The 24,526-nt window shown below is 43.6% G+C and overlaps 3 protein-coding genes across 4 annotated transcripts; 1 reads left to right on the top strand and 2 right to left on the bottom strand.

Annotated features, from left to right (window-relative positions):
* Nucleotides 1-1,749: 1,749 nt before the first annotated feature.
* On the bottom strand, nt 1,750-4,013 carry LOC110497243 (zinc finger protein 324A). The gene is made up of 2 exons (XM_021573251.2): nt 3,117-4,013; nt 1,750-2,807 (listed from the first exon to the last, which is right to left on the bottom strand). The coding sequence occupies exons 1-2, from the start codon at nt 3,412-3,414 to the stop codon at nt 1,750-1,752; spliced, it is 1,356 nt and encodes a 451-aa protein (XP_021428926.2). The 5' UTR covers nt 3,415-4,013.
* A 1,937-nt stretch (nt 4,014-5,950) lies between these two features.
* Nucleotides 5,951-17,388, bottom strand: LOC110498615 (zinc finger protein 8-like). 2 transcript variants are annotated; one of them, XM_021575265.2, is made up of 4 exons: nt 16,796-17,388; nt 8,316-8,578; nt 7,813-7,909; nt 5,951-7,565 (listed from the first exon to the last, which is right to left on the bottom strand). In XM_021575265.2, exons 1-4 carry the CDS (start codon nt 17,076-17,078, stop codon nt 6,355-6,357), a joined length of 1,854 nt encoding a protein of 617 aa, XP_021430940.2. In that variant the 5' UTR covers nt 17,079-17,388; the 3' UTR covers nt 5,951-6,354. The 2 variants fall into 2 exon arrangements, with proteins under 2 accessions (XP_021430940.2, XP_036810061.1); XM_036954166.1 differs by having other exon boundaries at nt 8,442-8,578.
* A 773-nt stretch (nt 17,389-18,161) lies between these two features.
* On the top strand, nt 18,162-21,788 carry LOC110497232 (zinc finger protein 628-like). Its single transcript, XM_021573233.2, has 4 exons — nt 18,162-18,438; nt 18,681-18,814; nt 19,174-19,270; nt 19,519-21,788. Exons 1-4 carry the CDS (start codon nt 18,162-18,164, stop codon nt 20,751-20,753), a joined length of 1,743 nt encoding a protein of 580 aa, XP_021428908.2. The 3' UTR covers nt 20,754-21,788.
* The last annotated feature ends 2,738 nt before the right edge of the window (nt 21,789-24,526 follow it).

Genomic DNA, 24,526 nt, shown 5'->3' with positions numbered 1-24,526 from the left:
AATTATATTGCAATAATAATTGACTATAATTCCATTACACAACTTCTGATATGCCTTACTTTTATTTTCTTGCTGAAGTAAAAGCAGGAAATGCATCACCTACTGTATGCCTCTACTGCCATTCAACTAGTTTTTGATTTCTCCCTGACCAAGATGGCTGCCATTTGGCTCCCCGTATGGAACTTTGCAGTATCATGACAGAGCCCATCTAGTAATTTCATAGGATATCTATATATACAGTGAAGTAGAAATTTTAGGTCCTGTTCCACATCTAAAGCGAGGCGACGCAACAACCAATAGTTGCATGCCACGTCATCGAATGTGTCGTCGACTGACAAATTGCTGTAACATACCGTATGATGTGGTGAGCTGATACTTCAAATACCTTTCCAGGCGTTTTAAGATCTGTCAAACGTTAGCAGCATCTAAGCTTTGGAACGCATACATTATTTTTCTAAGAGATATACATTACACTGCACATTTCTCATCACAACTGGAAACGTATTAACAATGTTATATTTACCAGTAGTAATAAAAGAGCCTACCTTTAACGTAATACTGTGGACACAAACCACACAATCAGCATTGTCCCAGAGTGGTCTGTTTGCAGGACCAGATGTAGTAGTCTCTTTAAATGCCTGTTTGTGTGTTTTCGTGAGTCCAAAATTGTGCCCTATCACCTATATAGTGCACTACTTTTGACCAGAGCCCTATGGGTCCTGGTCAGTGAAATAGCACCCTATCCCCTACTTTTGACCAGAAAAGTAGAAAAGTAGTACCAGCATAACTACACCAGGGAAGATAATATACCCGACACAGTACTGAATCAAATAAATGACAGAAATCAGACACAAAATAACACGCTTGACTGCTTTAATTTGGATTTAAAAACCACAAACAAATCCTAGGCCTGTATCTAGTTTAGACCAAAACTATTTCTTCAGTCACCCCATTTACTTCTAAAATAAAACTATTGTATCCATCCCTTGTATGTTATACTTCCAATGGGAACAGTGCACAGCTTTGATTTTGATTTCACAATGCAACCATGCTGTATGTTCTCATAAAAATCTTTGTTCATAAAGATATATATATTTTTTTATCCACTTAGTTCATACAAAAACAATCTCCATTCACAAACAATATTGACCTTATTCACTCAGCAGCCATTGTTCATTGACCGAGGTATTGTTTTATGTTTCATTTTATAGGGTATACATATTCCATGACATGTTGTATAGGCCTACATTTGATGTGGGACACTCAGAAGAACATGGATAGAGCATTGTCATGTGCTCAGATTTTAAAAGACAAGCGTTGATTAGCTACCACACTAGCCATCTATGGTAGAACATTCATCTGAGAACAAGGTCTAGAGAAACTTCAATTCACTTATAGAAATGTAAATGACTATACATTATTATAAAAACTGTAGACAATACCATGGGGAAAAGACAGCTTATCTATCCTACATCATGTCTAACTTCATATCAACAGCATTGATATAAAGGAATAACAAACTATATACTATTTATGCAATAACATGGGTCAAATGAACAACCAACACCCCTGGAGAACACTCCTCCCCACACCGCCCCACACTCCTCCCCACCCACTCCGCCCCACACCGACCCACTCCTCCCCACACCGACCCACTCCTCCCCACACTCCTCCCCACCCACTCCTCCCCACACTCCTCCCCACACCCACACACTCCTCCCCACACCCACACACTCCTCCCCGCCCACATCATATATCATTCTCTATGTGAATCCTCTGGTGCCTCTTAAGGTTGCACTTCTGTGTGAAGCGTTTGCCGCAGTCCGAGCAGCTGTAGGGTCTCTCCCCAGTGTGAACACGCCGGTGGGCCTTCAGGTTGCTTAACTTAGTGAAGCTCCGGCCACACAGGGCGCAGATGAATGGCCTCTCCCCCGTGTGGGTCTGCTGGTGGGCCTTAAGGCTACTGGGATGGGGGAAGACCTTACCACACACTGGGCAGCGGAGGGCCAGCCTCCCAGGGTGGTGATGCTGGTGGTTCCCTTGTTGGGTTGGTGTTTGGGAGGAGGTGAGCCCTCCCTGGGCGGTCCCCCTGTTGTACATTGGGTAGCCGCCCCGCTTGGCAGCATCCCTGTATCCTCTCATGCGCGGCAGGGTTTGAGCGCTGGGCTTATATTTGGAAGGAATCCTGTAGTTTAGAGAGCTGAAGACATGACAGCCCGATGAGGAGGAGGAGACAGAGGCCCCCGCTGTGCTGGGATTGGTTGGGGGAGCGAAATCTCTAGCTAGCTGCTTCGCCTCTGCCGATTCAGAGGACGACAGAGGCTCTCTTACCAGTCGTAGGTTCGACTGAGCTTGTCTGTGAACGTCAGTATCCGTGTCTAATATTCTATGGCCTATCCACACCGGTGAGGCTCTACTCCTCGTTCTGTCACCGTCATTACTGGGTCCTCTGCTCTGGTTCTGAGATGGCACTGCTAGTCTGGGTGTCTGGGTGACCTGTTGGACCTCTGGGTCCGCAGAGGGAAACCCAATAGAGTCCCCTGTACTCTGAACGAGTGTGTCTGAGTCCCGCTGCTCCTCTGTGTAGGTGTGAGCTGCAGACGGCTGTATGGCCACCTTGATTCTCCACGGCTCCATGTCCTCCTCCTTAACACTGCCTACCAGCGAAGGACTGGGAGCTGGAGGAGTGGGAGGAGTTGGTTTAGCTGCTACCTGTGATGACTCCACTGTTTCCTGTCCACAGCTTCTCCACCTGACCTCTGGCTCCTCCTCCAGCTTCAGGTCACACCCGCTCAGCAGAAGCAGACCTGGGGAGACAGGTGCAAAACGTTTTGCTACGGTGTGCAACTCATGAAAGCACTACTAATGAGACAACATAACATACACCCCCTGAACTCAAAGTATGTCTCGAAAAGTATAGGCTAATTGGTTATATTGTGGTTGTGGGAACCAACCTTAGGCTGGGAAAGAACAGTGGTAGATGAGCATAGCTATTTAGAAACTGTCATAGGGAGAAACAACCCATTTTGGAAACAGTTGCAATACCTACACATTCACCATTTACCCCTTGGTTATACCTAAAAGTATTTTGTGACTCAAAGGAAGCCCCCACTTACTGTCCTGTATTCCTGGAGGTCTGTCGTCTGTTTCCTCGTTGTAGACATCTGTCCTGCCACAGTCTACACACCTGGCCCTCTGACTGACATCCTTCAGCTGACTCTCTGCCCGCTGCAGCAAGATCCGCAGAGACTCCACATCCTGGTGGCTCCGTGTCACTTCCTGTTGACCACGTCTTACCTCCTCCAGGAAGCCATCCTCCACCAGTCTGGTGATCTCATACATGGCTGACTTTAGGACCGTCTCCATGACTCCCGAGAGCTGGGTCTGGAAGGTGAGGACGAGGTTCTCCGACATACTGCTTGTGTGTCTTTTTCACAGATCAATTCACAGTGGGATCTGCACCAGGAGCAAGTCAGGACTGTGTGTGTGTGTGATCCTAAAGTGAATCTCTTCAGAAAGCCCTGTTATTCAGAATAAGTGGGTAGAAATATGCCATGTCTATCACATCGCGTATCTGTTTCTCTGACCAATAAGAGTGACAGCTCCTCCAGCTCGCTAACAACCAAGTGGCGAAGACCGTCCAGCGCAGAAGAGTGCAACATAGGTTCAATAAAACGGTCACATCGCAAAATTCGACTAGGTAACAAACAAGGTATCAGACAAAAATGGGGTCGCATCAGGCTTGCTAAAAAAAAATAGCTAGCTAGCTAACATGATACTGGTACTAGCCTTGTTACAAGTCAATAATGGAATATTTTGTAACATACAGTACTATTGATTAAAAACGTTATTACCAAAAGGCTGACAGCACTTCATGAACATGGGGTAGTTGTCTCCAGATTTTTGTTTAAATTGAAGAAAACGAAAAAAACATGCTAATCGACGATGGATTCCGGAAATTCGATTGTTTTCAATCGCACGTCACCCTTCTGCTGTACGGTGGCCCTGCGTGATCAACGTCCGCATGGTAAGGGAACGTTTTATGAAACGCGTTAATAGAACAAGTGAAACCTTTTTGCGACAAATTATACATATTTGCGGGGTAGAGAATTACTTCGATAATTACTCCACTTCGTCTATCTATGATGAAAATATAGTTGTAAGCTATACAATTAGTTAAAAACATATTTACCAATGGAATTAAAGGGATTGCAAAAATCGCTGAAGTTGGACACTTTTATCTCCCTCACCAACTTCAAACATCTGCTATCTGAGCAGCTAACCGATCGCTGCAACTGTACATAGTCTATCGGGAAATAGCCCACCCAATTTTACCTACCTCATCCCCATACTGTTTATATTTATTTACTTTTCTGCTCTTTTGCACACCAATATCTCTACCTGTACATGAACATCTGATCATTTATCACTCCAGTGTTAATTTGCAAAATTGTAATTATTCGCCTACCTCCTCATGCCTTTTGCACACAATGTATATAGACTTTTTTTCTACTGTGTTATTGACTTGTTAATTGTTTACTCCATGTGTAGCTCTGTGTTGTCTGTTCACACTGCTATGCTTTATCTTGGCCAGGTCCCAGTTGCAAATGAGAACTTGTTCTCAATTAGCCTACCTGGTTAAATAAAGGTGAAATAAAATGTTTTTAAAAATAAAATAAAAATATCCGGTACTTTGTACACTTTTGCGAGAAGTTCTGAAAGTAGCCCTCACGAGCCAAAAGTGGATACGATAATTGCGTACTACATCACATATGTGCAGATTTGTCACCATGTCATTGATCTCTCGCTTTGCTGTGTGTGCATCTTGCTAGCTGTCACTCGAATGGCAGGGGGACTGAAGCTCATTGGCTAAACTCGAATTGCTATATGGCTTATGCATGTGTTGAATGTTGAATGTTAGGGAAAATGGCCCAGCACAGCTTCCAGAAAAACAGTCACTTTCAAACTAGGGATTTCGTGGCTAATTGAGGTTAGACAGTAATTCCGATCATAGATTTTGCATGTGTGAACTACAGATTGACACATCCAGCCCAAAGCGAGAGGCTTAAAAAAATACTTAGTAGTCGTCAAAGGTCAGTAGCACTGTCTTTAAGGAATGATATATTCACAGACTACATGGGGAGCAAAATATTTATTGTACATAAAAGACAATTACGGCAATTCAGGTTCAATTTATTCAGTTAAAGTATTATGTACAGGAAGAAAATGCATGGTTACAGTATGGGTAGTGACTGTGGTAGAAAGCAAGCTTGATGAACAGAATGCATGAGGTATATGCTGCATTCATGACATGTCGGAACTAACAAACTCAAAAAATGTACAACTTGGAAATCGTTGTAGAAAGATGATACCCAAGTTTCCCACTTGGAAAGTATCAAAATCAACCAATTGGAAGCTCTATGCAAATAACTTAATTTTAAGTCTGATGTTCCCAGTTTCCGACTTGCAGTGGTGGAAAAAGTACTCAAAAGTCATACTTGAGGTAAAGTAAAGATACCTTAATATAAAATGACTCAAGTAAAACTGAAAGTCACCCAGTAAAATACTATTTGAGTAAAAGTCTAAGAGTATTTGCTTTTAAATATACTTAAGTATTAAAAGTAAATGGAATTGCTCAAATGTAATTAAGTATCAAAAGTGAAAGTATGAATAATTTAAAATTCCTTATATTTTGCAAACCAGACAGCACAATTCATTTTATTTTAATTTTTTTTTACGTATAGCCAGGGGCACACTACAACACTCTGCCATGAATTTACAAACAAAGCATTTGTGTTTAGTGAGCCCGTCAGATCAGAGGCAGTAGGGATGACCAAGGATGTTCTCTTGATAAGTGTGTGAATTGGACCATTTTCCTGTCAAAATGTAACAAGTACTTTTGGGTGTCAGGGAAAATGTATAAGAGTAAAAAGTACATTATTTTCTTTAAGAATGTAGTGAAGTAAAAGGAGAAGTTGTAAAAAACATAAATAGTAAAGCACAGATACACCAAAAAACTACTTAAGTAGTACTTTAAAGTATTTTTCCTTAAGTACTTTACACCACTGCAGACTTCATGAAAGCAGTATTATTCTAATGTTTGGTAGGTTGGCATGGTCATTATGACAGACAATTCACAGACAATGTATCATTTAAGGCATACATTCTTATTCAACACATGGTTAGATTTCCAACAGCTCATATTTTCAATGTCCTTATTAATAAACAATTGATCAAAAACATTTTTTTTCTCAATGTCAAATAAAATAATAACGAACCAACTAAGTTGAATGAAAAGTAAGTCGCTTTGGATAAAAGCATATGCTAAATAACAAAAATGTAACTTTTTTTAATTCAGTTCAGGAGATCCGGCCTGTGTTTGCGCTGGTGCAACTTCAGATGGTCCAGTCGTTTGAAGCGGAGTCCACACACAGCGCAGCAGTAAGGTCTCTCCCCGGTGTGGATGCGCAGGTGCACTTTCAAAATGTCTGCGCGTGTGAAGCTCTTGTCACACATAGTGCAGCGGTGGGGTTTCTCCTGCGTGTGAATGCGCTGATGCAGCTTGAGGTTCCAGAGCCGACTGAACTTGTTCCCACAGATGGAGCAGCAGTAGGGCTTGTCTGTGGTCTGGCTGCACTTGTGCCTCTTCAGGTCGGAGAAGGAGGTGAAGCCCTTGCCGCAGTGGCTGCAGAGGTGAAGTCCCTCTGCCTGGTGGACTCGCTGGTGGACCTTGAGGTTGCAGGCCTGGGTGAAGATCTTACCGCACTGGGTGCAGGAGTATGGAGGCCCAGACCCTGACTCTCTACCAGTTTTGTGTGTCTGCTTGTGGGCCTTGAGGGAACCAAAGTCTGGGAAGGTCATGGTACATTGATTGCAGGCATGACGCCTCCCCCCTCCTCCTGTTACCTGCTCTTGTGAACGATCTCTGAGGTTTAAAGAGAGTCCAAAGTCATCAGCAGCACCATACAGGCTCTCTGTGTTGTTGTTGTGGGCTGAGCTCCCAGAGTGGATGGAGGTTAGCCCCCTGTGGCCGGCTCTACTACCTGACTCTGGGACACCGTGTTCTGGGTACAAGACACTGGAGTCCTGCAGGTACCCCTCCTCGTTTATCAACAGGCAGTTCCGGCCTCCCACCTCCGGGTGGGGGGATGGCGTTGGCGACCCCACCTGCTCCCTCCGGCTCTGATGGGAGCGAGGCATGTGGGAGCGATGGTGATGGTCTCCCCCCTCAGACCCCCCCAGGTTCACCTGGTAGTGACCCACAGCTCCGTAGGTCAGCGCCCCCAGACGAGACGGAGAACCAGGAAGCCTATCCAGCCCTTCCATGTCTAGAAGATGGTCGCTACCACCATCACCGCTGTAACCAGACTTCTCAAAGGCGCCCCCAAGGTCCTCCATGCTGTAGCGGGGGCGGTAGAGAGGGTCGGTGGGGTCCTCTGGCTCTCCCTCGGGGCCCGGTGGTTCAGGCCCCTGGTCTAGAGCGGACCCCCAGTCATCCTGGCACCGCTGTAGATCCTGCTGAATAAAACTCTTACTGGGCCCCGAGACGTCTGAACCATCGGCCCCTGAAAACACAAGGGACATGAGGCATTAGAAGCATTAATATTTAAGACATTAGAATTACTAGAAACAGTAGTAGAGTAACTGTAATGTTAAATGTCTACTTACAGTTTCAAGTTGACTTTCCATGTATAATAATTAATTAATTTGAAATGACACAGCATACTTACTATTACGTTACTCTCCTTATTATTCTCATCATCATTAAGGTTGGCTATTGTCTGTTATGTTTGTTGTAAACTCCTGACTCACCATCCAGGCAGAACTCCCATCTCTCCTGTAGCTCAGTGTTGTGGAGAGCCTCCTCTTTCAGCAGACTGTCCAGCTTCTGACCTCCGACCTCTGTGGACTGGAAGAGCAAATGATTCTGACTAAATGATGGATAAACTGACAGTGATTGAATAGAGCTGACATGATGGTTCTATATTCAGAACTCTCCTCAGGGACCCCCAGACATCTCACAACTTTGTCGTAGCCCTGAACTAGCATACCTGATTCAAGTAGTGAAGGGCTTGATGATTCGTTGACAAGTTGAATCAGGTGTTTTAGTTCTGTAACAGTTCAAATATGAGGAGAGGTTTGAAAAAGGCTGCCCAATTCTTCCTCACAATTCTAATATGTTCTTTAAAATATATTTCTAACTGAGCATTTTGTAACTCTGCACCCTCCACTCTTCCAAGGTGTTTATTCCCCTAGATACAAGAGGTTCTCCTAGAGCTGGTGGCCTCCATGTGTTTAGTCAGTCCCCTACCTACCTCAGAGATTCTCCTAGGGCTGGTGGCCTCAGCCTCCATGTGTTTAGTCAGTCCCCTACCTACCTCAGAGATTCTCCTAGGGCTGGTGGCCTCAGCCTCCATGTGTTTAGTCAGTCCCCTACCTACCTCAGAGATTCTCCTAGGGCTGGTAGCCTCTGCCTCCTCCAGATCATTTAAGGCTGTTTCCCTGGCCACGCCCCCACAGCTGCTCCACTCCTCCCCTGGTACCTTCTCCTGCTTCAGGCCACGCCCCCTCTCCACACCTGGCCACAGGTAAACAAAGAGAACATTTAATTTGGAGTAAAAGGAAAGTAACATTGTGGATAATAGAGTCTCCCCACATCAGATGAAGGAAAGGAAACATCTTATTAAGATGCCACCACCACCACCCATGACTGACTCCTTTCTTAAACCAATACTGTCTGATCAGTAATCACCAAAGTATAAAAGGTACACATTACAGCAGCCCATCTTCAGAGTGATTCCTCCATATGGCCATGTCCATGTAAAAGTACCCATGAGCACCGACATGTAAAGTTCATAGGAGCATGTCAAATCAAAGTTAAAAGTCTCCATTTGGGGGAAATGGAAGCCTAGATACTTCTCAACCATTTTCCATTTAAAAACGAGGCCTGAGTATAAAGGCTTTGATTTCGAGTCAAAAAGACAGAAAAGGGGTCTTAAAAAACATCTAGCAGGAAAAAGTCTTACGGTATCAGAAATACATCAGAACACAATCATGTTGAAATAAAGACCCCTGTCAAGTAATAAACACATGTTTAGTTTTGGAGAAATGATTTGCCTTCTGTAAGTTTAAGAGACTTTGCCTTGTAATTCCTTAACCAAAAACATACACATGTTTAATATATTTTCTAATTTCTCTCCCTCATGTGGGAGGATAATGAAAGTTCACAGAAGTTACAAGTAATGGTATACCTACCAATTAGTTTGTATTTTTACTGATATCAATTTGTTTCTGAATTATTAAGTGATTAAAACGTGTTATTCTGTTACCAAATCAGTATCAGAATTACTGATACTCCAATTGAATTGGCTACATTGGGAAATCATTGTCTGTCCTCCCTTCTACTGGCATACTGTTATGTTCAGCTCATAGGATCTCCTGTTACTGTCCTCTCTACTACTGGCATACTGTTATGTTCAGCTCATAGGATCTCCTGCTACTGTCCTCCCTTCTACTGGCATACTGTTATGTTCAGCTCATAGGATCTCCTGCTACTGTCCTCCCTTCTACTGGAATACTGTTATGTTCAGCTCATAGGATCTCCTGCTACTGTCCTCCCTTCTACTGGCATACTGTTATGTTCAGCTCATAGGATCTCCTGCTACTGTCCTCCCTTCTACTGGCATACTGTTATGTTCAGCTCATAACTGTTTTCTTTCTTTCTGTCGTCTGGTGGTCAAAGCAAGTGTGTAAACAGTCTGGACAACTCCTCCCTCTCAGTCGCTGCCTCTTCTCTCTCCAGTTTCTGTTACCTCTCCCGGCTCTTACTGACACCTACCCATGAGCCCCCTCTCTTTCCATTTACTGTAACCAACATCCTCACCCTCTGAACACCGACCGACACCGCACATCCATGGACATTGAAAAGCAGTTGAAATATGGTCAGTCCGCCCTGGCCTTGATTTTAACGTCCACAGGGGTCGTTTTGGGGGCTGGTCCCAAGTTGTTATATTTATCACCTGTGCTTTGTGCTATTTGCCTCATGACTCCTGCGTGCTTTGTTGACTATGAACTTGCTTGTTTACCCAACCGTGAGACAGTCTGTTTGTTCCCACACTCGGGACTCTGACTCTCTATTGGTTACACGGACTCTTGGCCTCCCATCCTATTCTAACTTACTGTACTAAATTTACTGTACTATTCTAACCACCTCTCACCAGCTTTGTATTCATGTTACCTGATGAAATTGCTGTACAATTTGATCTTGTTGCCATCTAATGCAAATTCAAATGTTATGAAATCAACACTGAAGAGCTCTCCCTGTCCTCTGCCGTGCCCTGATTGTATTACTGCTGGTTATATCTGGAAATGTGCATGTACAGTACACCCTCATCCATCTACTGTTGCTAGCCCCAATTCTGATATCTGCTTCATTGATTTCTGCTCTCGTAAAAGTCTGGGTTTTCTGCATGTTAACACTAGAAGCTTATTACCTAAAATTGATCAATTGAAAGTGTGGGTTCACAGCTCCAATCCAGATGTGTTGGTCATTACTGAGACGTGGTTAAGAAATAATGTTTTGAACACTGATGTTAACCTTTCTGGTAATAACCTTTTTCAGCAAGACAGATCTTCCAAGGGTGGTGGAGTGGCAATCTTTACCAAGGAACACCTTCAGTGCTCATTTGTCTCCACCAAGTCTGTCCCCAAACAATTTGATTTGCTGGTTTTACGCATTAAAAACTTTCAAATAGCTCTTTGTTGACTGTTGCTCGGTGTTATCGACCACCATCAGCACCGGCCTGTACCCTAAATGCCCTAAGCTCTCTCCTTGCCCCTTACACTAAGTCTGTATTTGTCCTGCTAGGTGACCGAAACTAGGACATGCTTAAACCACCTGACCAAGTCCTAAAGCAATGGGACTCCCTAAATATTTATCAGATTATTACCAATCCCACAAGGTATGACTCGAAACACCCAGAAATGCTACTCTACTTGATGTTATCCTTACAAATAATCCTGATAGGTATCCGTCTGTTTTTTTTTTCTGTAATGACCCTAGTGATCACTGTTTTACAGCCTGTGTTCGTAATGACTGCTCGGTGAAACGACCTGTCCTGACTTGTCATAGACGCTTGCTAAAAAACTTCAATGAGCAAGCCTTCCTTCATGATCTGGCCTCTGTAATTTGGTGTAGAATCAGCTTGATCCCCTCTGTCGAAGACACTTGGACCTTCTTTTTTATCTTTTCCAGTGGTACCGTTAACAAATACGTGCCCATAAAGAATATGAGAATTAAAAACAGGTTCAGTCCCTGGTCCGACTGTGATCTGGCAGAGTTATTCCACCTCAAGAATTCCATTTGGCAAATCGCTCAGCACACGCATACTCAGGCTGACTGGCTCTCGTTCAGGCAAGTTAGAAATAAGTGCACTCGGGCTATCAGTAAGGCCAAAGTTAGTTACTTTAAGGAGCAGTTCACTCTCTGTGGGTCTAATCCCAATAAATTCTGGCAAATTAAAGACCTGGGGAATAAACCCCCCTCCTCACAGCTGCCCATGTCCCTTAATGTTGATGATTTGGTTGTTACTGACAAGGAGCACATGGCTGAGCTCTTTAATCCCCACTTCATTAAGTCAGGATTCCTATTTGACTCTGCCATGCCTTCTTGCCCGTCCAAGATATTTTTATTGACTTGGCCAAAGCTTTTAATACGGTAGACCATTCCTTTGGGCTGGCTATGGAGTATTGGTGTCTCTGAGGGGTCTTTGTCCTGGTGCGCTAACTACCTCTCTCAAAAAAGTGCAGTGTATAAAGTCAGAAAATCTGCGGTCTCATCCACTGCCTGTCACCAAGGGAGTACCCCAAGGCTCAATTCTATACCCCACACTCTTCTCAATTTACATCAACAACATATCTCAAGCAGTAGGAAGCTCTCTCATCCATTTATATGCAGATGATAGTCTTTAACTCAGTCAGCCCCTCCCTGGATTTTGTGTTACATGCTCTACAAAAAAGCTTTCTTAGTATCCAACAAGCTTTCTGTACCCATAACCTTGTTCTGAACACTTCCAAAAGAAAGGTCATGTGGTTTGGCAAGAAGAATGCCCCTCTTCCCACAGGTGTTACTACGACCTCTGAGGGTTTAGAGCTTGAGGTAGTCACCTCATACAAGTACTTGGGAGTATGGCTAGACAGTACACTGTCCTTCTCTCAGCACATATCAAACCTGCAAGCAAAGGTTAAATCTAGACTTGGATTCCTCTTTCATAACCGCTCCTCTTTCATCACAGCTGCCAAACTTTTTATTTATTTTATTTGAGATTTAAAATCTCTTTTTCAAGAGCGTCCTGGCCAAGATAGGCAGCACCAAGTCATTACAAAAATTACAGACAGACAACATGAAAAACTACAAGTAATCTAGTAAAAACCATTGAATTCACAAGAGTATTACAAAATCAGCCTCAAAATCCTTCATCGGTTATTTAAAAACACCAATCAGGACAAGTTCTTCCAGTTTAAAAGTATTTTGTAAGGCGTACCAAGACGATTGCGCAGAGTACATAAAAGCCCTTTTACCAAATTCAGTTCGGACATTTGGAACAGTTAGCAGGATAAAGTCCAGCGAACGAAGAGAGTACCCACCACATTTCTGAACAATAAAAATGGCCAAATAAAAAGGTAGTAAACCCCAAATGGCTTTGTAAATAAAAGTATACCAGTGACTGAGCCTATGAGTGACTAGAGAAGGCCAGCCAACCCTGGTATACAAAGTGCAGTGGTGCGTAAGGGTTTTGCAGTTTAAACTAACCCTGATTCAGATAACCATGGTAGATTACGGAGACGTAATTTATAGATCAGCAGGTAAGGGTGCTCTCGAGTGGCTAGATGTTCTTTACAATTTGGCCATCAGATTTGCCACCAATACTCCTTACAGGACACATCACTGCACTCTATACTCCTCTGTAAACTGGTCATCTCTGTATACCCGTCGCAAGACCCACTGGTTGATGCTTATTTATAAAACCCTCTTAGGCCTCACTCCCCCCTGTCTGAGATACCTACTGCAGCCCTCATCCTCCACATACAACACCTGTTCTGCCAGTCACATTCTGTTAAAGGTCCCCAAAGCACACACATCCCTGGGTCGCTTCTCTTTTCAGTTCACTGCAGCTAGCAACTGAAACGAGCTGCAACAAACACTCAAACTGGACCGTTTTATCTCAAAATCTTAATTCAAAAACTCAATCATGGACACTCTTACTGACAGTTGTGGCTGCTTCACGTGATGCATTATTGTCTCTACCTTCTTGCCCTTTGTGCTGTTGTCTGTGCCCAATAATGTGTGTACCATGTTTTGTGCTGCTACCATGTTATGCTGCTGCCATGTTGTTGTCATGTTGTGTTGCGACCATGCTGTGTTGTCATGTGTTGCTGCGACCATGCTGTGTTGTCATGTGTTGCTGCGACCATGCTGTGTTGTCATGTGTTGCTGCCATGCTATGTTGTTGTCTTAGGTCTCTCTTTATGTAGTGTTATGGTTTCTCTCTTGTCGTGTGTTTTGTCCTATATATTTTTATTTTATTTTTAATCCCAGCCACCTTTTGCCTTCTGGTAGGCCATCATTGTAAATACGTTTTTTTTTCTTAACCGTCTTACCTAGTTAAATAAAAAACATGATACTTTACTGTACTGAGCTCTCTCTCTGTACTGTACTCTACTGTGGTGTAATGATGTCAAACCCTGTGAAACATAGACGTCTATGATTGGTTCAGATTTGGGCCATTCCGGACCAATCAAATTTGGTTTTGTTTGGGGGCGGAGCTCATTAGAATAATACACTACCGTTCAAAAGTTAGAGGTCACTTAGAAAAGTCCTTGTTTTTTAAAGAAAATATCATTTTTGGTCCATTAAAATAACATCAAATTGATCAGAAATACAGTATGATCATTGGTAATGTTGTAAATGACTACTGTAGCTGGAAACGGCAGTTTTTTTATGGAATACATAGGCGTACAGAGGCCAATTATCAGCAACCATCACTCCTGTGTTCCAATGGCACGTTGTGTTACCTAATCCAAGTTTATCATTTTAAAAGACTAATTGATCATTAGAAAACCATTTTGCAATTATGTTAGCAGAGCTGAAAACTGTTGGTCTAATTAAAGAAGCAATAAAACTGGCCTTCTTTGTACTAGTTGAGTAGCTAACACAACGTGCCATTGGAACACAGGAGTGATGGTTGCTGATAATGGGCCTCTGTACATCTATGTAGATATTCCATAAAAAATCTGCCGTTTCCAGCTACAATAGTCATTTACAACATTAACGATGTCTACACTGTATTTTTGATCAACTTGATGTTATTTTAATGGACTAAAACTTGCTTTTCTTTCAAAAACAAGGACATTTCTAAGTGACCCCAAACTTTTCAACGGTAGTGTATATGCAATGGATGATATTGCATATTTCTACCTTTGCGTACCTATTCAGGATACATCACCATGAAGAGAATGACAATCATATCCATAATTATGCATTTCTGTGTAGTACACATCAGCGACCGATGATTTTATTACCGTAAATCTGTTATCGGGTGTAAATCCACTTAACTTACTGTAGTTCAATAACCAATATATTACTGTATACAGTGCCTTCAGAAAGCATTCACACCCATTTACTTTTTCCACATTTTGTGGTGTTGCAGCCTACATTTAAAATGGACTAAATATAGATTTAGTTTTTGTCAATAACCCATCATGTCAAAATGAAATTGTTTTTCTAAATGTTTACAAATTATTACAAAATGAAAAGCTGAAATGTCTTGAGTCAATAAGTGTTCAACCCCTTTGTTATGGCAAGCCTAAATAAGTTCTGGAGTAAACATGTGCTTAACAAGTCACATAATAAGTTGCATGGACTCGCTCTGTGTGCAATAACAGTGTTAACAATCTTTTTTTAATGACTACCTCCTCTCTGTACCCAACACTTAAAATAATCTGTAAGGTCCCTCGGTCGAGCAGTGAATTTCAAACACAGATTCAACCACAAAGACCAGGGAGGTTTTCCAATGCCTCACAAAGAAAAGCACCTATTGATAGATGGGAAAATAAAGAAAGCAGACATTGAATATCCCTTTCAGCATGGTGAAGTAATTAATTAAACTTTGGATGGTGTAACAATACACCTGTAGTGGAATTTGACTGTCTCTTTCTGCTTACAGTCTCTCACACTTATCATACATGTTTTACCTGCTGCATAGACAGACATGGTATTTGAGGTTTGCTCTTATAAGAATATTTTGAAGATAAATACACAACGCAGGGGAGAGGACGAGAGGACTAGACTTAATTGTCAATGGGGAATTGTCAACGGAAATAGTTGGTTGTCAGTTCAACAGCTGTTTAGAATGTGTTGAATGTCAGACCTGAACTCAGAGCTACGTGTGCCATGTTTTCATTGGTCTGTACATTGAGTCTGGAGCAGGATACTTGTTATTTGGCCATTGGCCCAGTTGTACTGCAAGAACTTCTGTTTGGTCAACCCCAGGCTAGGGTGGGGGGGTTATAAGTGGCATCATGTTTCTTTGTTCTGTGGAGAAAAGCTAAGGACAGGGGAGACTGAACATCTATCACCCAGCATTACATCTATGATTTGTCCTTCTCAAATAAATCTACTTTTCTCCCCCAGATTTGCTTTGGAGTTAGCAGTTGATGTTATTCTTCAATAACACTAACACTCTCACAAGGTCAGCTCAGCGGGAGTGGAATTATTGGCTGAATACCCAGACTGTGGTTGCCAGGTGTTTTCTTCCTGAGCAGGCGGTCTCTGGGAGAAAACCCTTTGCTGAGAAACAATGTATTTGGCTATCTTTGTGTAACAAGAAGTGATAGTATAAACATACTGAGGGGGAAATACCTCATCAGAAAGTGCTGTTTGTCTGTAATCTCTCCGCTGGCCTGAATAAACACATTTATTTAAGCTTGATGTTGGGGTCCTTAGTGGTAATTTCCACAACACACCCAAAGATACAGGCGTTCTTCCTAACTCAGTTGCCTGAGAGGAAGGAAACCACTCAGGGAATTCACCATGAGGCCGATAGTGAATTTAAAACAGTTACAGAGTTTAATGGCTGTGATAGGAGAAAACTGAGGATGGACCAAGAACATTGGAGTTACTCCACAATACGAACCTCATTGACAAGAGTGAAAAGGAAGCAAGCCTGTACAGAATAAAAATATTCCACAACATGCATCCTGTTTGCAACAAGGCACTGTACAGAACAAAAATAATCCAAACCATGCATCCTGTTTGCAACAAGGAACTAAAGTAACACTTGAAAAAATTTGGCAAAGCAATTCACTTTTTGTCCTGAATATAAAGTGTTGTATTGGATTTGCCCAAAACATATTACTGAGTACCACTCTCCATATTTTCAAGGGTAGTGGCATCATGCTATGGGTATACTTGTAATTGTTCAGGACTGGGGAGTTTTTCAGGATAAAAACTAAACGGAGCTAAGCACATGCATAATCCTTGAGGAAAACGTGGTTCAGTCTGCTTTCCACCAGACACTGGAAGATTAATTCTCTTTTTATCAGGACAATAACCTAATAACCTGTATTTGCAACCATTTAAAAAAAACATGTTTTCACTTTGTCATGATGGAGTATTGTGTGTAGATGGGTGAGAAAAATATGAACTTAACACAGCAAAATGTGGAAAACTTATCAAGGGGTAAGAATATTTTCTGAAAGCACTGTATACTGTCTTCAGATTTCTCTCTCACGTCACCTGTCTGTGAGGTTCCAGAGCTTCTCTCCTCGGCTTCCTCGTCAGCTCTCCCACAGTCCGCACACTTCCCCGTACGGTCGAGCTCTCTGTCCCCATCCGTACGCCTGTTCTCCGACAACTGCAGCCGCTTCTTGAGTGACTCGACCTGCTGCCGGCTCCGGGACACCTCCTTGAGGAAGCTATCCTCCACCAGCCTGGTGATCTCGTACATAGCAGCCTTGAATACCGTCTCCATGACTCCGGAGAGCTGAGACTGGAAGGTTACGATGGCTTCAGACATCATAGCAAACTGTCTATGTGTAGCTAGCTACAGTTAAGAGTTGGTAACGTTTAGCTACTTTTGTTCAGGTGAGTCAGTGTTACGATCCAGTCTAGCAAAAGGCTAGGAAGCTATCTAGCTTACGTTAGCAAGCTAGCTACTGTTGGAAGTTGTCTCTCTCCATGACGGTCCTGATAACATTTTTTATAATTTCGAGATTTAAGTTGTAGCATTTACTGTATATGAAGCTATTCGAATAAATATAAATACCAGAGGTATTTAGAGAAAACAAGGTTATGGTAGTTAGCTAACTAGCTACAGAGTCAACACAAAAAGCATCTACAAAACAACACGACTTCCGGAAACAAACCTACGAATCGGGTAGTGGGACAATCTACATTGGAACGCTCCTTACTGGAGAGAATAGACGACATTTATTTGAAGAAAAACTTTGTTTGTTCTTACGTTTACTGTAAATAATGTTCAAAATATAATATTGCTATTATTATAAAATCTGAATACTGATTAGTAGGCTATTTATCGTTTAAATTATTTACAGGAAATCTACAGGAAATCAACACGGAAGCGATTCATCCCGCCCACCGTATATTATCTGGAAAAAACGTTCAACCCCCATGCTCAGCAAGTGATTTCAACCTTTTGGTAATAACGATTTGAATCAATAATACCTAATGGTGCAAAATATCCCTTTATTGACTAACAACACGGCTGGTAGTAGCATGTTAGCTAGCTAGCTATTTTTCTTTAGCAAGCTGGATACGACCCCAGACAACTGTTACGTTGTGAACCTTGCAATTTGATCGTCTTATTGAACCTTTGTTGCACTCTTTTACGCTGGACTGTCTTCGCCACTTGGTTGCTAGCTAGCTGGAGGAGCTGTCACTCTTGTTGGACAGAGAAACAGATACGCGATGTGTCAGTAATAGACATGGCATATTTCTACCCACTTATTCTGAATAACAGGGCTTTCTGAAGAGATTCACTTTAGGATCACACACACAGTCCTGACTTGCTCCCACAAGCACAGATGTTTGGTGCAGATCCCACTGTGAATTGATCTGTGAAAAAGACACACACGCAAGCAGTATGTCGGAGAACCTCGTCCTCACCTTCCAGACCCAGCTCTCGGGAGTCATGGAGACGGTCCTAAAGTCAGCCATATATGAGATCACCAGGCTGGTGGAGGACGGCTTCCTGGAGGAGGTGTCCCGAAGCCGTGAGCAGGTCGAGTCGCTGAAGAAGAGGCTACAGCGGTCAGAGAACAGAGGAAGGGAGAGGGACAGAGAGGGAGGCCAGAGGGGGAAGTGTGCAGACTGTGGGAGAGCTGATGAGGAAGGTGGAAACTCTGGAAACTCACAGACAGGTGAGGAGAGCCACATCTAAAAACAATATGGAGGATTCACTCTAAAGTGTGACTGATGTAATCTGTACTTTTCATACTTTGGTGATCAGGCAGTATTGGTTTCAAGAAAGGAGTTAGTGGTATCTCAATAAGAGGCCTCCTTCATCTGCATTAATGCAAAAAAGACTCCACAGCATCCACAATGTTGCTCTCGCCTTTCCTTTTACGTAAATAAAATGTTCTCTTTGTTTACCTGTGGCAAGGTGCGGAGAGGGGGTGTGGCCTGAAGCAGGAGAAGGTACCAGGGGAGGAGTGGAGCAGCTGTGGGGGCGTGGCCAGGGAAACAGCCTTCCATGATCTGGAGGCTGGGGCCACCAGCCTTAGGATAACCTCTGAGGTATCTAGGTGACTAAACACCTGTGAAGGGTGGAGGGTGCAGTGTTACAGGACATTCAGGTAGAAATATATTTCAGAAAACATATTAGAACAGATAGTCTGTCAGGAATAATTGGGCAACCTTTGTCAAACCTCTCCTCATATTTGAACTGTTCCAAAACTAGCTCACTTGATTCAACTTGTCAACGAATCATCAAGCCTTTCACTACTCTAATCAGGTATGCTAGTTCAGGGCTATGACAAAGTTGTGAGATGTCTGGGGGTCCCTGAGGAGAGTTCTGAATAGAGAACCATCATGTCAGCTCTATTCAATCACTGTCAGTTTATCCATCATTTAGTCAGAATCATTTGCTCTTCTAGTCCACAGAGGTCAGAGGTCAGAAGCTGGACAGCCTGCTGAAAGAGGAGCCTCTCCACAACACTGAGCTACAGGAGAGATGGGGTGTCTGCCTGGACGGTGAGTTGTTTACAACAAACATAACATAGACAAACATAACATTGCCTACCTTTAGGTTTAAGAGAATGGTAAGAAGAGTAACTGATAATATGCTGTGTCATTCGAAATGTATTCATTATTACACATGTAAAGTCAACTTGAAGCTGTAAGTACACATTTGACATTACAGTTACTCTACTACTGTTTCTACTAGTTCTAATGTCTTAAATATGAATGCTTCTAATGCCTCATGTCCCCTGTGTTTTCAGGTGCCGATGGTTCAGACGCCTCGGGGCCCAGTAAGAGTTTCAGTGAGCAGGAGATGCAGCAGTGCCAGGCTGACTGGGGATCCGGTCTAGACCAGGGGCCTGAACCACCAGGCCCAGAGGGAAACCCAGGGGACCCCAGCCAACCTCTCTTCCAACCTCGTTACAGCATGGAGGATCTGGGGGGTGGCTTTGAGAAATCTGGTTACGGCGGTGCTGGTGGTGGAGGAGGCCATCGTCTAGACGTGGAAGGGCTGGATAGGCTTCCTGGTTCTCCGTCTCATCTGGGTGCGCTGAGCTACGGAGCTGTGGGTCACTACCAGGTGGACCTGGGGGGGTCTGAGGGGGGAGACCATCACCATCGCTCCCACATGCCTGGCCCCCATCGGAGCCGGAGGGAGCAGGTGGCGTCGCCAACGCCACCCCCCCACCCAGAGGTGTGTGTCCGGAACTGCCTGTTGATCAACGAGGAGGGTTACCTGCAGGACTCCAGTGTCTTGTACCCTGAACACGGTGTCCCAGAGTCAGGTAGCAGAGCCGGCCACAGGGGGCTAACCTCCATCCACTCTGGAAGCTCAGCCCACAACAACAACACAGAAAGCCTGTATGGTTCCCCTGACAACTTTGGACACTCTCTAAACCTCAGAGATCGTTCACAAGAGCAGGTAACAGAAGGAGGAGTAATGGGAGGAGGGGGGAAGCGTCACACCTGCAATCAATGCACCATGACATTCTCAGACTCTGGCTCCCTTGAGGCCCACAAGCAGACACACAAAACTGGTAGAGTCTCAGGGTCAGGATCTGGGCCTCCATACTCCTGCACCAAGTGTGGTAAGACCTTCACCCAGGCCTGCAACCTCAAGGTCCACCAGCGGGTCCACCAGGCAGAGGGACTCCACCTCTGCAGCCACTGCTCCAAGGGCTTCACCTCCTTCTCCGACCTGAAGAGGCACAAGTGCATTCAGACGACAGACAAGCCCTACTGCTGCTCCATCTGTGGGAACAAGTTCAGTCGGCTCTGGAACCTCAAGCTGCACCGGCGCGTTCACACGCAGGAGAAACCCCACCGCTGCACTATGTGTGACAAGAGCTTTGCTCGGGCAGACAATTTGAAGGTGCACCAGCGCACCCACACTGGGGAGAGACCGTACTGCTGCGCTGTGTGTGGACTCAGCTTCAAACAACTAAACCATCTGAAGTGGCACCAGCGCAAACACAGGATGGATCTCCTGGCCTGAGCAGTGGTCTAGAAAACAATATTTTTGAGAAAGTGTTTATAAATAAGGACATTAAAAATATGAACTGTTGGAAATCCAACCGTGTTGAATATGAATTAAAGTCTTACATTATGGACTGTCTATAAATTGTCTGTTATAATGATCATGCGTAACCTATGAAACATTTGAATGATGGGACATTCATATGCACGTGGGAAGTCGTAAGTCTGACATGATTGTGTTCAAGTGCATTTGAAGTCAGACCAATTCTTTAACCATTAAGATTTTTGCTAGCTTGTTTGATAGCTAACGTTGCTCATAAAAGTTATCTAGTTTTGCTTAACATTGACAGTACAGTAAAACTAGCTACATTATCCAAATTGATAAGTTTGTAATTGTCAAAATTGGATTTGTTGTCATGTTTTGGTTGAAAAGGTATAAGAGGTTTCCCACTTGTAATTACGACTTAGAGGGTTGCTCAAGTGAAACTTCCCAGTCCAGCCCAGGTTTTTACATACAAATAAAACACATTTTAAAGCAACTAGTTTCATCCCGCAGAACATAAAAACCAAGGCGTGAGACATGAACACAGTACACCTATATTTAAACTTGTTTTTAGGCTTCTAACTTTCCTTATAAGTAGAGTTAAAAACAAATTAGGACAAATAACCAGAATATGTTTCAAAAACAATTATTCAAGTCTCAATTCAAATTCCCTGTGCTCAATAATGCCAAGGTAACCTGTCTAAATGACTATAATCCTGTAATACTCACATCTGTAGCCTAAAATGCTTTGAAAGCCTGGTCATGGATCACATCAACGCCATCATCCCAGACGACCTGTACCCACTCCAATTTGCATACAGTCCCAACAGATCCACAGATGACACAATCTCTAGTGCTCTCCACTGCATTTTCCACTTGGACAAAAGGAACAGCAACAGTACATTTCATTGGCTAATGGCATTGTTAGGAAGGGCCCGTAAGTAAGCATTTCACTGTTAGTCTACACCTGTTGTTTACGAAGCATGTGACAAATAAAATGTATGAATTCAAAATTGTTCTTTTCTTTTGAGCACTACGTCATTCTCATAATTATTCCAAACAACAAAATCACCCCAAATGTTTACACAACAAAAGCTTTACATTTTAGTAATTTAGCAGATGCTCTTATCCAAAGTGACTTACAGTGGCTTGCGAAAGTATTCACCCCTATTGGCATTTTTCCTATATTGTTGCCTTACAACCTGGAATTAAAATTGATTTTTTTGGGGGGGGGTTGTATCATTTGATTTACACAACATGCTTACCACTTTGAAGATGCAAAATATGTTTTCTTGTGAAACAAACAAAAAAAAATACAAAAAAAACGGAAAACTTGAGCATGCATAAGTATTCACCCCCCCCAAAGTCAATACTTTGTAGAGCCACCTTTTGCAGCAATTACAGCTGCAAGTCTCTTGGGGTATGTCTCCATAAGCTTGGCACATCTAGCCAGTGGATGGGTTCCGCTGGTGTACAGCAATCTTTGTCATACCACAGATTCTCAATTGGATTGAGGTCTGGTCTTTGACCAGGCTATTCCAAGACATTTAAATGTTTCCCCTTAAACCACTTGAGTGTTGCTTTAGCAGTATGCTTAGGGTCATTGTCCTGCTGGAAGGTGAACCTCCATCCCAGTCTAAAATCTCTTGAAGACTGAAACAGGTTTCCCCTCAAAAAATCCCATGTATTTAGCGCTTTAAGCAATGACTTTTTTATGGCCACTCTTCCGTAAATCCCAGCTCCGTGGAGGGTACGGCTTAAAGTGGTCCAATGGACAGATACTCCAATCTCCGCTGTAGAGCTTTGCATCTCCTTCAGGGTTATCTTTGGTCTCTTTGTTGCTCTCTGATTAATTTTCTACTTGCCTAATCTGTGAGTTTTGGTGGGCGACTCTCTCTTGGTAGGTTTGTCCCAATAATAATAATCCCAATAAGGTACTAATAATAATAATCCCAATAAGGTCACATCGACAGACTTTTCACCTAGCTCCGGGATGTATTTTTATTGGGAATTCATGTAATGGACATACACAAAATAGACCAAACTGGTGAAGTGAAATGAAAAAAATGATTTGTTAAAAAAATGGACAAAAAATAGAACGGAAAAGTGGTGCGTGCATATGTATTCACCCCCAAATATATGAATGAGCGATGGCCGAACGGCATAGGCAAGATGCAGTATATGGTAGAGTACAGTATATACATATGAGATGAGTAATGTAGGGTATGCAAACATTATATAAAGTGGCATTGTTTAAAGTGGCTGGTGATGCATTTATTACATACATTTTTCATTATTAAAGTGGCTAGAGATGAGTCAGTATGTTGGCAGCAGCCACTCAATGTTAGTGATGGCTGTTAAACATTCTGATGGCCTAGATATAGAAGCTGTTTTTCAGTCTCTAGGTCCCAGCTTTGATGCACCTGTACTGACCTCGCCTTCTGGATGATAGCGGGGTGAACAGGCAGTGGCTCGGGTGGTTGTTGTCCTTGATTATCTTTTTGGCCTTCCTGTGACATCGGGTGGTGTAGGTGTCCTGGAGGGCAGGTAGTTTGCCCCCAGTGATGCGTTGTGCAGACCTCACTACCCTCCGGAGAGCCTTACGGTTGTGGGCCATACCAGGCGGTGATGCAGCCCGACAGGATGCTCTCAATTGTGCATCTGTAAAAGTTTGTGAGTGTTTTTGGTGACAAGCCAAATTTCAAAAGCCTCCTGAGGTTGAAGAGGCGCTGCAGCACCTTCTTCACAACGCTGTCTGTCTGGGTGGACCATTTCAGTTTGTCCGGGATGTCAACTTAAAACTTTCCACCTTCTCCACTACTGTCCCGTCGATGTGGATAGGGGGATGCTCCCTCTGCTGTTTCCTGAAGTCCACAATCATTTTCCTGACACCACACTCCGAGGACCCTCACCTCCTCCCTGTAGGCCGTCTCGTCGTTGTTGGTAATCAAGCCTACCACTGTAGTGTCGTCTGCAAACTACAATCATGGGTGAACAGGGAGTACAGGAGAGGGCTGAGAACGCACCCTTGTGGGGCCCCTGTGTTGAGGATCAGCGGGGTGTGGATGTTGTTACCTACCCTCACCACCTGGGGGCGGCCTGTCAGGAATTCCAGGACCCAGTTGCACAGGGCGGGGTCGAGTCCCAGGGTCTCGAGCTTAATGACGAGTTTGGAGGGTACTATGGTGTTAAATGCTGAGCTGTAGTCGATGAACAGCATTCTTACATAGGTATTCCTCTTGTCCAGATGGGTTAGGGTAGTGTGCAGTGTGATTGCATCGTCTGTGGACCTATTGGGGCGGTAAACAAATAGGAGTGGGTCTAGGGTGTCAGGTAGGGTGGAGGTGATATGGTACTTGACTAGTCTCCAAGCACTTCATGATGACGGATGTGACTGCTACAGGGCGATGGTCTACCTGGACAAGGGTTGGTGAAAGTGACCTTGAACAGGTGAGGCTGTGGGTGAGGATGGGTGGCAGGAGAAGGGTTCATGTTTACCCCCATAGCCTGGCGAGGGCTGATGCGGCATCGGCAGCAGTGGCATGAGCTGTGGCTTGAAGTGGAAGCAACGTGAAGGCTGGGGCTGTACGACCAGGGGCGCAGTGGGGTGGAAGGCAGAAATGGTGCAAGCACTGCAAGAAAGTCCCTGGAGTGACACAGTGCCTGCTGTGATTGGTAGAGATTTCACAGTGCAGCTCACATCCCTTGACCCCACCCCTAAAGCACCAGTTAGATGTCAATGTCATCAC

Source organism: Oncorhynchus mykiss, chromosome 19, assembly GCF_013265735.2.
Source record: "Oncorhynchus mykiss isolate Arlee chromosome 19, USDA_OmykA_1.1, whole genome shotgun sequence".
NCBI classification, from domain to species: Eukaryota; Metazoa; Chordata; class Actinopteri; order Salmoniformes; family Salmonidae; genus Oncorhynchus; species Oncorhynchus mykiss.
This window is presented reverse-complemented; position numbering and strand designations above follow the sequence as displayed.

What these genes read in the sequence shown, in the direction of transcription:
- LOC110497243 (XM_021573251.2), bottom strand. Translation starts at nt 3,414, where the DNA reads ATGTCGGAGAACCTCGTCCTCACCTTCCAGACCCAGCTCTCGGGAGTC. An exon ending in ACCTCCAGGAATACAGGACA is followed by an intron (nt 2,808 to 3,116) that starts GTAAGTGGGGGC and finishes CTGTCTCCCCAG; the next exon opens with GTCTGCTTCTGCTGAGCGGG.
- LOC110498615 (XM_021575265.2), bottom strand. Translation starts at nt 17,078, where the DNA reads ATGATGTCTGAAGCCATCGTAACCTTCCAGTCTCAGCTCTCCGGAGTC. An exon ending in GCCCTAGGAGAATCTCTGAG is followed by an intron (nt 7,910 to 8,315) that starts GTAGGTAGGGGA and finishes TTGCTCTTCCAG; the next exon opens with TCCACAGAGGTCGGAGGTCA. An exon ending in ATGGGAGTTCTGCCTGGATG is followed by an intron (nt 7,566 to 7,812) that starts GTGAGTCAGGAG and finishes TTGTGTTTTCAG; the next exon opens with GGGCCGATGGTTCAGACGTC.
- LOC110497232 (XM_021573233.2), top strand. Translation starts at nt 18,162, where the DNA reads ATGTCGGAGAACCTCGTCCTCACCTTCCAGACCCAGCTCTCGGGAGTC. An exon ending in CTCTGGAAACTCACAGACAG is followed by an intron (nt 18,439 to 18,680) that starts GTGAGGAGAGCC and finishes ACCTGTGGCAAG; the next exon opens with GTGCGGAGAGGGGGTGTGGC. An exon ending in ATGGGGTGTCTGCCTGGACG is followed by an intron (nt 19,271 to 19,518) that starts GTGAGTTGTTTA and finishes CTGTGTTTTCAG; the next exon opens with GTGCCGATGGTTCAGACGCC.